The sequence below is a fragment of the Formica exsecta genome, unplaced genomic scaffold (assembly GCF_003651465.1).
Source record: "Formica exsecta isolate Colony F162 unplaced genomic scaffold, ASM365146v1 scaffold33, whole genome shotgun sequence".
Taxonomy (NCBI): domain Eukaryota; kingdom Metazoa; phylum Arthropoda; class Insecta; order Hymenoptera; family Formicidae; genus Formica; species Formica exsecta.
In genome coordinates this window covers 954,246-972,120 of record NW_021850553.1, presented here as the reverse complement: position 1 = coordinate 972,120, position 17,875 = coordinate 954,246, and the positions used below count along the sequence as shown (strand labels likewise).

At 34.2% G+C, this 17,875-nt stretch overlaps 1 protein-coding gene across 1 annotated transcript in view; it reads right to left on the bottom strand.

Annotated features, from left to right (window-relative positions):
• LOC115238265 (ATP-binding cassette sub-family G member 4) overlaps positions 1–11,432 on the bottom strand; it is a 19,377-nt gene extending 7,945 nt beyond the window's left edge. Inside the window, exons 1-11 of the mRNA XM_029811929.1 lie at positions 10,951–11,432; positions 7,231–7,400; positions 3,302–3,534; positions 2,283–2,400; positions 1,952–2,141; positions 1,648–1,855; positions 1,387–1,563; positions 747–1,111; positions 436–604; positions 264–364; positions 30–185 (exon numbers count right to left, since the gene is read on the bottom strand). Of these exons, the coding sequence (XP_029667789.1) occupies positions 30–185; positions 264–364; positions 436–604; positions 747–1,111; positions 1,387–1,563; positions 1,648–1,855; positions 1,952–2,141; positions 2,283–2,400; positions 3,302–3,534; positions 7,231–7,391 (1,878 nt within the window). The 5' untranslated portion in view covers positions 7,392–7,400; positions 10,951–11,432. The remainder of the gene's footprint in view (positions 1–29; positions 186–263; positions 365–435; positions 605–746; positions 1,112–1,386; positions 1,564–1,647; positions 1,856–1,951; positions 2,142–2,282; positions 2,401–3,301; positions 3,535–7,230; positions 7,401–10,950) is intronic.
• Between the last annotated feature and the right edge of the window lie 6,443 nt (positions 11,433–17,875).

Genomic DNA, 17,875 nt, shown 5'->3' with positions numbered 1-17,875 from the left:
TATATATATATATACTTTATCGACCTTACCTCCACGCTCATTGCTGCTCCTATTAGCAGACCGATAGATTGTGCAACTAATGATGTCAGTATACATATATTTAAATACATAAGAAAACGCTCCGTTTCCAATGGTTGCGACGTGATAAAGTATACGATCATCACATAGGCTATAGAGTATACCATCTGCAATAATTTAATATTGTGCATGAGTCGCGATTAGTTTGGCCTTAATTGAACATGGAGAGCGTAAATTATACTTACTTGGAACGGCAAATCCGCCAAAGTTCTTGCGAAGTAAAAGGCTTTCACCGAGTACCAGTAATTTAAATGCTCTCGCACGAATACGGACATTTCCATCGGAACTGCGACAAAGATGACAAAATCAAGATCATCGATATATCTCGCGGCGGTTACATGATTACAAATTACTCACATGTTAATATAGTAGGCATCATCGCAGTGAACATTAAAAACATCACCGTAAAAAAGACGCATCCGGCATTACTCATAACTTCGGAGGCTTCGTTACCGATGTCATAATAAATCGCTCCGATCAGAAAGCCGACGATTATATGCGAAATCAATCTTACCCTTGTTAGCGTCTGTTGGAGGACAGAGTGAAAGTAACACTCAGAATGAAAACAAAATATCTTAAAATATCTTAAGTAGAGATTTTGTGTTATTTTTCCGTAAAAAAAAGGTAATGAAAGAGGAAATATTCTAGATAACGTATATCTTATTTACCATATCTCGCATTTGCGATAGAAAAGTCCTCTTGAGCAATATCCAAAATTGCACCCAACCATTCGTCGGAAAGCCAACCTTTTGCTCTATACTTTCCACGCTATCCAGCAATGACGTTGTGCAAGAAACCGGCATATTTATCATCGTCGTGCCAGTTGGCGGCTTTGCCACACCATTCGGTATCAGAGCAGCGCCTTCCGATTTCGTCTGCTCTTGTGGCGATTCTTTGGCGATGTCGTTTGAAACCGTTTGCGCCGCGGAAATGGCTGCTTGATGATGCTGATAATTATTGCATTTGCCATTATTCACAGCCATCACGAGCTTGTGAACGCACTCGCCGTGCTCCCCGCAAGCGACTTCCATCACTGAACCGATAAAATTTCATTAGCGTATCATATTATTGCGATGGAAGTACAATTTTAACAATCGACGAATTTGTAAAGCAATCTGTGAAATTTTAACGGTAAATATATTTTGTAAAATATATCGAAATACATTCCATTCAGAAAATAAAATTAATTTTATTCTTAAAGAATCAATTCACAATGATCGCACAAGATCATGATTTAAAATTTTCTACATACGTATATATAGAAACGACATTTGAAATAGGATAATTGAAATTTCATCGAATACTTGCCGTAATCCGCTGGATTGTGATAACTTGGACAATCGAGACCCATCGATGACAAGAAGGGCACTAGGCCACCGACGTTGCCCTGATATATACACTGGCCTTCGGCAAGCAGGTACAGATGATCGAACATCTCGAACAATCGCGCACTTGGTTGATGGATCGTGCATATAATCGTTCTTCCTGTAAAAGATTCCCGCATGTATACAGTGATGTTATGTTATAAATGCGAGACGTTCGTAAAAAAACATTTTGCGAGAACATTACCTCCCCTACTTAAAGATTTGAGCAAACTGAGGCATTGGAAACAAGCGGAACTATCTAAGCCGGAAGTTGGCTCGTCGAAAAACATAACCGGAGGATTGTTGACAAGCTCCAGCGCTATCGACAGCCTCTTCCTCTGCCCTCCACTGAGATTCTGGGTTTGCGTATTGCTGGCTTCGCGTAGGCCAAGTGTCTCAATAATCTCCTCAATCTGCATATGAATATACGAACTTCAGGAATCGAATTTTGAACTTTAGCTTATATTTTTTTTTAAACGCGATAAAAGAAGAATTTCCGCTTATCGTACCACTACTTTCTTGGCAGTCGCGCTGATATCCTTCCCTAATTTCAGATTTGCTGAAACAGTCATTGCTTCGTAAACAGTCAGATGCGGCAAAAGTCGATCGTCCTGCATAATATAGCACGACATCTTTCGAAATCTTCTGAGATTCCTGTCCTTTCCGTTTATCAGTACTGAGCCATTCAAATGGGACGTTCTAAGACGTCATCGAAAACGATTAAAATTTTGTCGTCAAAAATTTTGAGAGAATAAGGCAGAAACTTAGATACATGCAATTTTAATCATATACAATTTTATTACTTATCCCAATATATTGTTAATTTTCTATCCTACTTACTTGTAACCTGCTAAAACATTCATAAGCGTGCTCTTTCCAGCGCCGGAAGGTCCCATAATGGCTGTTAATTCTCCAGATCTGAATTTTCCGTTTACGCATTTCAGAATAGTTTTATATCCTGCAACAAAATTGAGAAATTATGAAGAAAATGAAAATATAGATGTGTTCTTCTATAATCGAAAAGTTTATTTGCAACGCAGGCTATATTGCTGGAGATTTCCATAATATAGTATTTTGTTCAAAAATTTTGAAGAAAGCTTTTCAAGCACATCATTATATAATTATAAAAAAATATATATCAAATGTGCTATTATTAAATTTCGTGATTAAAAGCGATACTATCTGCGTATATCTTACATATATAGAAATGGATCGCAACATTTTATAATAGAAACTGTCTATTACAAGTCTTTTTCAATTTTGGCGTCGTTGATTGCCAAAATTCTCGTTAAGACTCTTGCCAAAATTGTGATATTTTCCACACCATTGTATAGAGAATGTATTCGAGGATTATACATCCCTCAGACAGACGAAACCTCTGGCTGACCTCTTTATTGCTAGTGCACTTGCACCAAGAACGATGCATCTGCGCCGAAACGGGAACCTGTCCGTGCATTTCTATCGATTTTTTCGGTCAGGTCATTCACACATGTTGATAGATGAAAAGCCTACTGAATAGCTCTTTGCATATTCGATTTCCCACTTTAAATCCCATCACTCTGTCATCTTGAATTATCCAGAGAATTTTTATTGCTCCGAAGTAATGCAAAATTGAAAGTACATCATGCCGGTATATTATTTCGAGATATAAGTAACTGCGTCCTTAAAATAAAAAATAAAAAAAATACGAACGTGGATTCTCGTTCTTTTCCCGTTATGCTGTTTACCTTCTTCTCTTTTTTTTTTTTTTTTATTGTGCCTCTGAATGATGACTCAATAATGTGCACTGTGCGCGGGAACAGAAATTGACTTTCTCCTGGAATTAAAAATGTAATTGCCACTTTCTTTCCGAAACTCACCCCTCTTTCTGCCTTCGGACACGCTATAGGCCAGGTTCTTGAACTCCACGTCGACCGGCGGCCTCTTCGGGAGATGCGTCAGCGACACCGCCGGCCTTTTATTGCCTTGCCCGGGACTGGCGCCGCTATGGTTCGGCACTTTCCTGGCCAGAACACCACCGGTACATACCGCAGTTGCAGCCCCATTCGACGTGGTGCCGTTGCAACTGCAGTGGAGATTGTTCTGCGAGCCGCTGTAACATTTTGCCCGATCGTTAATTGCGAGTTTTATTAATTAAATACATCTGCATTTGTTTGATAATACACATAAGTTTAGCTTGCTTTATAAATCGTAAAGAAATCCGCTAAACTGTTCCTACGTATTCTCGCAAGAATGGAACATATTGAATCATATATGATCATTGTACGTTACATTACTTTACCGCCTGATTTGGGAAGCGCAGCTCGTACACATTAAAATTAAATAACTAACGCGCGACTCTTGCTATGATATATGCAGGTGTACGTGTAGCGTATGTTTAAGCGACAAAATTAAGAATGCATATCGATTTATTAAAAATTAATGAGATTTTGGATGTATTTTTTTAGGAATATCCGCGAATCGCAATTAATTTAAAAACGCACAATGTTGAGGAAACGATGCGCATGTTAATCACTCATCCATTTTAACATTTTAAAAATATTTTTTAACAGATTGCATTCATTTTGCACAGGACAGATGATACCGATCCCATTAATTAATCTGTGACGTTGAGAGGCATTGTCTTTTGGAAATGCTATTAAACGTTGAATATAGATGCGAAATTAAATAAGACACTAAATATTTAATTTATATTTACATTTAAATTCAACACAAATAATAGTATATAAATATGGTACTTGCTTATATTATACTATCTAAATTTTTACGATATATTTTCTGACTCATTGACTTGTAAATGTATTGATGAAAAAAATAATTATCACCATATGATCCAACATATATAAGAAGCAATATCTCACAACTGATCACAATTTTGCGTGCGCATCGTTTCCTGTCGTAAATTTTCTGCTACATTTTCTGCTGCAGTTCTAGCCACGTGAAAGCTTATTATTTTCTAATATTAAAGGGAAAAAAACGTGCACGAGATTAGCTGTTTCTGCAATTTTGCGTAATCACCTTCGCAATTACTACAGCTAAGTGTGATAGAAATGCTACTGTCAAGAGGATGTAAATATTTCTGTGAGTGTATGATTTTATCTCTGCATTAGATTCACGATCATGGTTTAACTTTTTTGCAAAAATCATGAGACCGTGTTCATCGAAAGAATTTTTCCTCGTTTTCTTATTACCGGTTTCATCGACAGCCCTATGATTATTTTTATTGCAAACATCCGCCTATCAATACATTTAAAATTATTTTGACTATCTTTAAGAAATTTTGAATGTAAATATCAGTATATACAGAAAAATAGAACTCTGTGTGTTTTACATACATTTTTATCATATGAAAAATATTATTTTTAAATTCATCTTGAAAGATTTTTCGCAAGTTAAGTAGGGTTAGAAAACGCAATGTAATATTGATAATTTTTTAAACTAATTTTGATTTATTATTTTTATATTTTGTATGAATATGTACAAAAGTATATTACACTTCAGCGGAATATTTTACTGAAATACGTGTCTTTGTATTTCTAACTTCTAATATAATTGATGAGTCAGTAGAATAGAATTTAACAAAAGTGCTAATATGTTATCTTTGATTGAGATTTTCATATGCAATAATAGAAATTCTAGGTCGCGTATAGACTTTCAATTGATTCTAAGCGGTTCTCTGTGTATATTCGTACTTGTTAAGTTTTATAACACCTTGTCCTTTACGAAGTTTTATCCTATAAGTCTTTCTCGTTTTTTATCAATTTTTCATGTATGACACTAGAACATAATAGCATAGTCTTTAAAAATTTAAAATACTGAATGAAGTATTAACTTTTCTATTTTATCACGCAATTATATATACAAAGTATATCTAACTTGCGTAAAAAGTTAAATTACATCTAGTTATCTCAATAAAAAAATATATATATAACTTGTATAATTTTTATATATGGCAAAATGTGTGTATGTGGTGAAAGCACACAGTAGCATGCACAATCTCTTTATTCGCTCGATTGATTCAAAAAAGTCACAAAGGAGACGTGTCTTTGTCCAATCCGTTATGGCAGTATTTATGTTAGCACTGAGTCATAGACTCGTAGAAGGCAAAGTAGCCGATTGTATGTTGCGATACTTCATCGATGCTTCTTCTCAAGAAATTTCAATTCATATTATAGTAAACTTTAATCGCACATATTTATGTTAGTATAAGTCTTATGCCGCGCATATTCCTTAGTCTCGGTATTTCCAAGTTCGAGGAATGCTTAATCGAAGCTTCCACGACGAGGTCAAAAACCTTGACCGTGATGGTCTATAGGGACCCTGAGACAATTAGTATCGATTGTCATTCCAAGCAGTATAGTCTTTCGATATCGAATATTTTTAAATATTCTATAACTATCGCTATCTCTTTCACTTATGGATTTTCGGGCGATTTAAAGTCAATGATTGATGAAATTAATCGTTAAATTAATGAAATTAATACGATCATCTTTATAAAACGTAATAATTGTTTGCCGATTATTCTTGTATATAAAGATAAAAACTTGTATAAGTAAGTCTTATTGTTAGCATAATTTTATTATGCTGTCAATTTTTTGCGATTTTTTTTCTCTCTTATATAACTAGTAAAAAAAGTTTTATATAATGCGTAAAAAGTTAAATTACATCTAGTTATCTCAATAAAAAAATATATATATAACTTGTATAATTTTTATATATGGCAAAATGTGTGTATGTGGTGAAAGCACACAGTAGCATGCACAATCTCTTTATTCGCTCGATTGATTCAAAAAAGTCACAAAGGAGACGTGTCTTTGTCCAATCCGTTATGGCAGTATTTATGTTAGCACTGAGTCATAGACTCGTAGAAGGCAAAGTAGCCGATTGTATGTTGCGATACTTCATCGATGCTTCTTCTCAAGAAATTTCAATTCATATTATAGTAAACTTTAATCGCACATATTTATGTTAGTATAAGTCTTATGCCGCGCATATTCCTTAGTCTCGGTATTTCCAAGTTCGAGGAATGCTTAATCGAAGCTTCCACGACGAGGTCAAAAACCTTGACCGTGATGGTCTATAGGGACCCTGAGACAATTAGTATCGATTGTCATTCCAAGCAGTATAGTCTTTTGATATCGAATATTTTTAAATATTCTATAACTATCGCTATCTCTTTCACTTATGGATTTTCGGGCGATTTAAAGTCAATGATTGATGAAATTAATCGTTAAATTAATGAAATTAATACGATCATCTTTATAAAACGTAATAATTGTTTGCCGATTATTCTTGTATATAAAGATAAAAACTTGTATAAGTAAGTCTTATTGTTAGCATAATTTTATTATGCTGTCAATTTTTTGCGATTTTTTTTCTCTCATATATAACTAGAAAAAAAGTTTTATATAATTATGCGTGATATGTTTTAAATCTTTCGCCTTTTATTCTTATTTATCATATATTCTCGCGTAGAAGTTTGAACGCGTTTTCAACAATTTATTATTTATCGATATTTTAATCGATATTTATCGATCTATAATTCAAATAGTCTAATTTACTCAACAAATTAAAAACGGCCTATATTAATTCAGTGATGCCTTGCCTATCAAAAGAATATTTAAGTTGGCTGCAAGTGTATCGCTATTACATTTTATTGCTATTACATATTGTTGCTATAAGTTAATCCTATTCCAATAATAAAAATTTTGTTTTTTTGGTTGGTTGATGTTTATCTTGTATTTTTCAATTTCGAATAGCGCAAAATAAAGAATTATAGTCCACTTACCCATGGACCGCATTATTGAGATTTTCCAGATGGAGGGAGGGAGGGGGTGATCTGATTGTCACTTGATTACTTCCACCTGGGATAAATTGCACCTGTTCATCGCCGCTGTATCTGGAGGCACCGCCACTGCTCAGAGTAAGATTCTTTAGATCAGCCATCATCCAGTCGTGCTAGAGAGAATAGATATTTATATATGTTAACATAATGTTTTATCAAGCTAAACAATAAATCTACTTTTACATTTATATAATTTTTATTTTTAAATATGCTACTAAAAAATACGGATAAATCTAAACTGTCAAAGCTATATTCCGCAGAGTATTTAGACAACGTACAATACTTGGAATTCCATTAAGACATTTTGTGCACTTAAAGTAATGGCTCAGAATTGTCGGAGTATTTAGAGAATTAATCTGTTTAAAATCGGGGTAAAAAAAGAAACTTTAAAACTAATGTTATATTTTATTCTAAGAAATAAAGAATAAAATTTTATTCGAATAAATTTTGATACAAATAAAAATAAAAATTTATTTAATACTAACAAATATAAAGTAGTTCTGAACAAAAATTTATTTATTATCTACAAATAAATATTTTAGTTTTATTTGTTATAATTAATTCATTATATGAAATAAAATTTGTCCAACTTTGGATATAATGAATTCTCTATTTATATTTTGTTTTTATACAGCACTTTAATCTAGAAAGTTATACAATTTTTATTTGTGAATTTATACACAAGCAACAAGAATTATACGATTTATTGATTTTGCGAATAAATTCTGTAATTAGTCAAAGAGAGTACAATGTTATATATTGCATATCAAATTAATTACGCTTTACAAATATGCAATATATTAAACTAATATGTACATTTGATGTTTTTTGCGCGTGCAAATCTAAACAGTAATTAAATATGTAAAATATCAAAATAATGCTATCTCATTATTAATGTAAAATTTATATAAATTAAACGACAAAAATATCTTAGCTCTTTACGAACAAAAATAGTTAGATTCACTCACTATATTCTTTATGCAAATTATCATGTAAATCAGCAAAAAAGATACGCAAACACATGTACAAGCTTTCCGGGTGCAGATGCACTGAACGAGCGCAAACTTTGAATAATCGTCCCTTTCAGCTAGAGAAAGAATATAACGTTTCATCGAGAGAAGACTCTGTCGCTTCCTAATTTCTATAAATTCATCTAATATGACCGACATATATATTATAATACTCAAATTAATGTAATTAACACGCATTACATTTTAATCGAAAAGCGAAAATAATTTATAAATGATGTATGATGAAGAAATTTAATGACGCAAAAGAAGATGAAACTGTCACTAGCATCATTATAATGTTTTGTAAATATATGGTTTCTTAATATAATCAGATTTCTTTTCAGTGCTCTTCTTGATAAGGACAAATTATCTATATCGCATATAAATTGACGAGTAATATTTGCCGATCAAACAAAAAAAAAAAGACAAAGAGAAGATCAATTTTTTATATATAAAAAGAGAAAAAAAATTAAAAGTGTAAATAATATAATAACGGTAGAAAAAAGAACATAATTACTTCTTTCTCAATTCAAGAACGGAAAGAGAAAGGAGCAGCCCCCATCGAATCTGAGTATAGAAAACCCTAAAGGAGATTAATTCAACACCGTATACTATAATTCAGAGCATATCTCTTATGTATACAGAATCCCATTGATGCGACACTCCCGGGCATCTCTCGCTCGCTTAGAATCTCGAAAATCGAAGGGATCAATTTGCAGCTAGGTATGCGCCAACGGGAGTCAGCTACGGCGCGTGCTGTTTTTGCAGAACACGCACGTGTCAGGAATCATGTCAGTTGCGTGTTTGTGATACATGATTCGTGCAAATGCATATTGCGCATACGAGATACAACAGCGTATTTCATTGTCGTTGAAACCGCTGCGTCAGCAACCCTCAGTTAGGCGCGAGAAGATCGAGATGAGATCTCGGAATCCGCTTTATTATCCCAAATGACGTTCTAGAATCGCTCTCCGGTCGCCAGGCAATCTTCTTTGTTTGAACAGCTAAACCTCTCGATCAGGCCGAAGGCAAAATAGCTCGGTTCAAGCTCTTATTAATTAAACGTTCTGCTCACCACGGAATCAATTCTGCAGATCCGACAAGGTACGAAAGCATGCCGAGATATTTGTATACGAGAAAGAGATTTTTCTTTTCAATTCTGGATGCAGTGCTAAGATAGAATTTAAATTAATTCCTAACGAGTCGCGCTTAGCCATATAAGATTCATTTTCCCATATTAATGACAATAATCGTGAGCTGATACTGGCAACGCTCCAATTGATAAAATTTTAATTCAGGCGTAATAAAAGACGTAATTACCCGCATTCTATCATTTTATGCGAAAGAATAATGGAGAAAGTAAATTCACGATTTTTTATTTGCACAATTTTTAGAATTAATTAAATGATATTTAATAGAAAAAATATATATATATATTTCCATACATCCATACATAGACAAAAAAACTAATTTTAATTAGTTAAAACTCTTCGTACTATAATTCAAGATAAGTTGCTAAATGTATGTACTATATTTAACTTCGTGTTTAATAGAATACTTAATTAAACAGAATTTAATTTTTATAATAGCGAAAAACATGGAGAAGAATGATTATTAAAAAGTAAAACATGTCGAGCATTGTCCAGCAATAGACAATAATTCTCCGAATAGAAATGCGATCATTCGGTTTGATATGCGCAAATTCTCCTTGTTAAATTGTGATATCGCATATATACGCGACATGTGCACGATGCAACACTTTATCGTAATACGTTTTTCTGGTTGCCGCTAGTCAAAGTGTCTATTAAGTAACCCGCATCTTGATTCTATTTCTGAAAGGCGGATTGAATATGCGGAGAAAATCAAAAGTTTCGAAGCGTTTATTCATAACTTTATTAAAATAAATCACATCACACGTGTTAAATATCCTCTCTAATAATAGACCATAAAAATCATAAAGTAAGATGCCACAAACGCATAATGATAGCAGTTACAAAAATAACGTAAAATAATGTACGTAATACATCTCTATCGAAGATTCTTCCGTGTGCTGCAAATAATGCCGCGTATCACGGAAATAAAAGACGTCTAAAGTAATTGCGTTCGAATCGAAATGTGTAGAAATAGTCTGTGCAATCACGCGATATCGGTCGTCTCGACAATAATTCGTACAAACTACAGTTATAAACCGTACATCTTCATCCATTTATCAAATTGTCAAAGCATCGCAAATTAGAGAAATAGACAAAATATTGGAATCGACGTTTTTGAATGGGAAAAGGCATTTTTCCTCTCGATAAAGATGCGAAAGAATGATATATCGATGACCGGATGAAGTATGCACTATTATGTGATCAGTGTCTTTATCATTATACATACATAGACGAGATTCAATTTCGTGGCGCGTTATGTTACACGTCTCATTTCGCAAATTTAATTAACCATTTGATTGGATTGATCAGTAAATTAAAAGAATGTTTGCGAGAATTAATTAATTTCTTCCCTTCTCAATTGATTACTGAATAATGAAGCATAGGTAGATGCAAGGTAGATTCGTAGTATCCATGTCGCATAGCCAAAAAGAATTAAGGATAACACTAAAGCTGTTACATATTCACATATACACACGCCTTGATTTTAAAAGACAACTCACCCTCGGACGAAAGTGGGCTCAGCTACGTGGATAGCGACGTCCGAATTCATACCACGGCGATGACGCTCTGCATCTTCGATCTGTCAAATTCTTCGATCTGTCAAACTCGAAACGAAGATGTGTTCCAGGTACAAAGCGATCACGAAGTGATCACACTAGTCTTCGCACTAAACCAAGGATATGTCACGGGTATTCCACACGATTCCACTCCACGTATCGACTTTATTCGCCTGGTTACTGTGATGTACCACTACCAACTATAAAACTTTATTCGTTCCGGAGTCGTTTCGAGTGTCGTTCCAGAGACGATCGATCGCGGACGCGTGCACGCACCAGATGATCCCCGGACCGATCTGACCGAACGCACCAAGCAGAACCACAACATATATTGCGACTGAAGCGAGGGAGAACGCCGAGATCCCCGACAACGCACCAGTGTGATCAGCTGTCGAGCTATGCACCACCACTCCGACGACGAAATGAGCCGAGCTCGAGAGTGGCGAGGTCCAGGAACGGCAACGGCGTCCTGGCTGCTCCGGCCCTTTATTTGTTTGCCGTCGACTGTTGGATATGCAAACAAGAAAATTTATGTTTGTTTATAATATCAGAGCTGCATTCTTGTGTTATCTTTGTCTTATGGAGAATTTCAGTTCATGGAGAATAATTTCACAGATTCATAAAGAAATTGTAACAAAATTATGCATTCCACAAACAAAGAACAATGTTAATCATTTTTTGCGTAATCGTATATTTTATATTTGTAAGAAAGCTTTTGTTTAATTCATACTAATATATGTAATGTAATTTATTAATATTTAATATATATTTTTTATATTTCTATTTTAATGTTTTTCGCTTGCAGTTCTTGATTCGCGAATATTTATCTCATTCTAACAGAGAATTTTTGTATCTTACTTATCGCTATCACGTGTTAAATCAAGGATAGTCACTGTTCTTGTATTGTTAACACATTTGCGATAAATATTAGACTTTAGACGGTAGAAGTATTCATCGCGCATGTAATTAATTTTATTACCATAGCGACTAGATATGCCATTGGGTGTGTATCTATTATAGTAATTTAATTGTCTATGTTTTAAATTTAAAGGGATTGAATTTCTTGTGTGTATTTCGAAGATTAATCTTTGTTACGTATTTAATTATGGGTCCAATATTAGTTTTGCATAGTAAATACTAATTTCGATACATTAATCATGAAATCGTGATATAGCTATGAACACGTCATTGTTTTTTTGTCTTTATAAAATTCCGTTACCAAGAAAGAAGAACGTGATTGTAAAGGAACGTTTCCTGTTGCGTGCTTTCTGGTAACCACGGTGATTCAGGATAATGACACACGCAGATTTATCATTTCTCATTACTTGCTCTCATAATTATTCTTTATGTAAGAAACAAAGTAATCATTCCATGTCATCAATTTATTACTTGACATTTAAATAATTGATAAATTTTAGACTTTGCCAAATATAAAATATTGATTATAAATGACAAAAAGATCATAGCATGTTTGACATTGTTGGATTATTCAAATAAAAGGAATAAAATAGATTTAGGGGTTTGTTGATTCGATGTAAAGAACAAGTCTCTCGGCTCTTTAAAGATACTACACAGGGTGCTGTTTCCTCGTTATACGTCGTTGATTCACGCGCATGCACAACAAAGCAAGGTTGTATCATACGAGCGAAATTTCTATCTACGTTCATGCGAATATGGACCTTACGAGTCGCCGCGAGTACTCTAGGAGAGCATGACAAAGAGCGCGCGGGCGGACCGAGCGGAACGGCGATAGAAAATAGGAGTGGGAGACTATAATTCCTCGGGCAAGTGAAGAGGAAGGGTAAAGAACGAAGGAGAAAGGAGAGAACTGACATGAGCCACTACGGGTCGATACTCTAGCACTGAACCCGTTGGTGATACTCACCGAGTGCAGTTGCACCGACGCGAGTACGTCCGCACCGAGATTGGTACCAAAGGCTATTTGCCTGGTATCCATGAACGACGAGAAAATTCAATTCGTTCAAGCGAGAGGGATGTAGAAGCACAGGGCGGAAATCCCGCTCGATGGACACCTGCACTCGTGAATGAGGATCGAAGTTTGGGTTCAGTTCTCTGACGCAAGTCTGTCGTTCCGCCACGTCGTAGTCGATTACATGTATGATGTTTATTACATCCGTATTGGAGCACACGTAGAAGTACATGTACTTTGTTAATAATAATTGGGGTTCTCTTATTGACACATGTGTAATCTGATGAACAATCTAAAAGTATTGTAGGCAGTTAAACAATGATAGCAAGAAGAGAAATGTTTTAACATATCACACATACACAAATTTTTCTGCTTTTATTTATTCTACGGATTTTTTTACTCATTTTAATACACCTTTCATGGCTTGAAAATCATTGCCTCTAGATAACTGTATGATAGAAAAACCTATCTTTTATATACATATACATACCTCTCAAAGAACTTCGAGAATAAAAAGAATGCAAAAAATGCAAAACTTCATGTTTTTTTTTTTTTTATTTCTGTCAGTACAGATAAACATAATAGCTGGAAGTTAACACATTTGGTTTGGAAACTGCTGCTGATATTTGCAAGAACTAAGAAGGATTGTTTTGACGGTAGAAAAACATAGAGATCAATTAAAATACTATTTATTTAATATTTATTATAATTACTTACTCATTTCTAAATCTACATTATCTTGACTTCTGTACTTTATTCTTTAATATTTCTTAAACTTCTGAACATTGAACGTTTGATTATTATCACGTCGTTCTTGCCACTTCCAGCTGCAAGTGGAATATTCTATAATTATCTTATTATAGATTCTCTTTTTTCTCCTCGGCAAACTTTGCACCTGTACGATTAAGAATAAAGTTCTCCTGCCTCTATCACGTAATCTTCAGTTTTTATCAATACGCAGTTGATACTGGTCAATAAAAGACAATGAAAAACGTAGTTTTTAAATTGGCATTTTATGAATTTGGTAACAAATTCTCACGAATAATTTTCTGCTCGAGAGACAAGACTTCTATTCTATGCGAAACGAATCTTAACGAGCTGACAAAAAAAGTAGTGCTAGATTTTCACAAAGTGATTCGTATTATTTAGATTTCTCACTTCGCTTCAATTTTTTAAAAATTCTGGCGCAAGATTAGAGCGATTTAATGCGAGATATGTACTATACACTTTTATCTGCAAAATAATAAAAAATTGTATATCACTTTCTATTGCAAAGTCTTGCTTAACAAGAAAAGATAATGGAAATAAAACGAGGCATGTATACATTGCAGATATGAAAGCATTGCGATTTGAATTGATTTTCTGATTTCCTTGTTACGAGAATTGTAAATTACTTGTTGGAGAATTTCTCTAGATAATTTTGACAATTTATTTTATTTAAGGAGATATTTTTTTAGTTCAAAGATGTCTTTCGAGCAAGCCAATAAAGCCGTCACACGGTCTGTCTGTGAATATGTCCAAACACGTGTTAAGAGTCTCAGGTGTTTCTTGAGATACGGATGACGGGATGACAAACGTACGTGCCGAGGTAGCCAATGCAGATATTCCTATGTTTTAATAATGTTGTGAATGTGCCAAATCATATTTCAACATTTATAATTCTGATATATTTTAAATGAGAAACAACTCATCATGACAACTCAGTATGAAACAAGTAGTGATAATTAATTCTGCGGTATAAAATATTGATAAGAGTACATATGGTAAAAAATTTCATATATTTCACATATATTTTTGAAATATAAAACTATTTAATTGAAATATTGAATAATGTTTCGGAAAAAATAATACCCACTCTCTCCTCTTCTTCAACGCATAAGTAATCGTTTGTAAAATACGAACTGTGGAGATTTAAATAAAAAAATCTTTTTACGGAGCGATGAGTGCATTTCTTTTCAAAAGTTACGTTGCCAGAATTATCAGAAATATTCACGGATCATATTCTTTTGTAACGGATTATATTCTTTATGTATTTTAATACCGACAATGTACTGAAACTCTGACAGCACTGGAATGCAATTAACAATGTGATTTTTCATAACGCGATTATTCAGAGATTGCTCTAAGATACATAATTAATTTTCAAGTATCTCGAGAGTTTTGTAAGTTACGAACGATAGAAGATTAGACGACTACAGACACAAGATTGAAATTTACACCGATCCCTTTTTTGTCGCCACGCGCTTCCGCCACTTGTGTTTTCCAGCGTTGTTAGTTATTTCCAGTACACATGCACGAGGCAGCGATAATTTTTATGTTGATTATCCATGACTAATGACCCCGATCTAGCAATCTCGAGGTTTGTTACGCCCGTCGATCTTGTCTTTGTTCGCGAAATAAATGTGATGCAGATTACTCATTATATTCGCAGAGATACGGTTTTATATGATAATAATACGAACGCACAGAATCGATCGATTTGTTCGCACGAAACGAGTAACGCACTTGCGTGGGTATTACAGAATAGAGACTTTATCGCGTAATTACAGATGCGTTCAAATATCAAATTTTTGCATAATAAAATCGTTTGTTTGCAGCCGTCTATTATTAGAAGTTATCATTAAAAATTCTCATCTAACAAAAATATCAAATCTACAATATATAATGCAATCTGTGTAACATAAAAATATATAAACGTAGCATATGAAATCAATTGAGATAAATTTTTATAGAGATGTCACGATTCAAATTTATCAATTTACAAATTAAAGAGTATACTATTCTTTAAGAATAGTATACTACACGGCTTTAATTATAAATATACGTATAATTTCCTAATATTAAGTTATTTTTGATTAACATTAATTATTTACATAATCATTTACATATTTATTTATATATTAAAAATAATTGTTTAATTATATTTTATTTATATTTTATTTTTTTTTATCTTTTTTGAAAAGCTGGCGTTTCCCAAGAATATATAACATTTTGGGGTCCTTTGTTTTAATGCATAAAGTGCCGCAGGTGGCGTGCATACTTAGCGTGATTGACTCATAAAATGCTGCAAGCCACAAGATTGTCGCGCACCGTAAAGTTTTGTCTGATATTTAATTAGCGAAGAAATTGCTTCAATAAGCGTAAAATGCAGCCATAATACATATATCAAATGTACCGAAATTAAAGAAGAACCGCGACAATCTTTCGTTCGTTAACTCCTACTTGTATACACTTTTTTTTTTTGCATTTCTCAGAACAGCTAATTGTTGATAAGTGGCGATAATGGGAAGAAAGAGGAGAAAATACTCGCGTAAATTGCAAACGTTTCATTCTGTTAATTTAAAAACAAATATAAAATATTGAAACACAAAGCGCAGGACGTATAATAAATTCGTGATGTGAATTTTACAGATCGATTAAAATTGAATGAAGTATTTAATTCTCAATCGATCGTTTATTTTCTGCCCGATGTTTTTGCCATGACATTGTACAATGAGAAGCTCAGCTGTGCATTTCGAATGCAAATTCTTTCGGGGCCACGTTCGTAGTCAGCTAAGAAAATTACTCGTTCCCCCGGGAACGCGATATCCCCATAATTACTTTCTAATCGAACAACCCGCAGCGCGAGAGCGAAGGTTTCAATTTGCGGCGCAAAGTAGCAACGCCTTTATACCAAGAAAATGTACACAGCCGGAACCACTTTTCTCTCGCTCTTCTCACCGCACGTCTTGCTCTTCTCGCCGACTCTATTTAAATGCCCTCTTCCCCTCTTTTCCTTTCAGCTTCGCCATTCGACTTTGAATTACGAACCGCTGCTGCGGACTCGTAATCCTCTCTCGGGGAATGCGAAGTTTATCAACGCCTAGAGAAGAAAGATGCATGGCCGCGGTTTCTCATCGTATCGTTAACCGCGCGCATTAATGTACGCACGTAAACGTGATTCTTTCGTTCTTTTTCATTGCTTTCTCACCACTCTCGATCACGCAAATCATCGATTGTTCAACGACTCGTGCCACTGCCGATCGCAAGAATGAGCGATCTAATTTCTATCAGTGCGCTTTCGAGACGTGGAGGATATGCTATTAATTATCTCTCGAAGGCTGCAGCAGATACGCAGTTCCGAGACGTTATTAATCCGTTATGAATTATTAATCATATCTCGATAACTGAAACCGCTTGAAGATATTTTTAGAAAATGCAACACTTAAGTCTTTCAATCGTATTGTGTGAAGAGATATTTCTAAAATTCGCTATTGATTTTTCATCCCTTTTTAATCTGTTATAACATAATTAAATGGCTCAATGTATGAGAATAGGATAAATCTATGATTTGTAAAGTTTTAAAGTAAATCTTGTGCCAATTATTTTGGGTTACTTGATCTTTGCGTACATCGAACACTGTTTACATATTTCATATATGTTTTTATGAAACAAGAAACATGAGCTTTGCTTAGTTTTCTCCTAAAGATACAAGGATCGCCATCCCGCTATATAATATTTAATCTTGCAGCATCTTGGATAGATATTTATACCTGTGGATACCTGGTTGACCAATAATTCGTCATGTTCCGATGAGGCCGTGACTCAGCTTGCACGCGCTCGGTGCAACTGCACTTGCCGTACGCTTGGACCGTGAAAGGAGAGTACGCGCTCTCTATTCTGCTTCCAGTAAATATACAAAGGGCTATGAGAGACATGGCCTCGGCACAGCCTTCCTTTCTTCCTTGCGCGTTGAAACTATAGATTGCTGTATGTGTATTGTCAATCCATTTTACATATTACGATTTATGTAAACGAAAAAACCTTTGTTTTAAGTGGATAATATAAATACTGATAGATATACCTTCCTTCTGTATCTGTGCAGTGAGATTGAAAAATCTTATATGCACAGTATATTATCCTTTTTATAATATTTTATAATAATAATAATCTTGTACA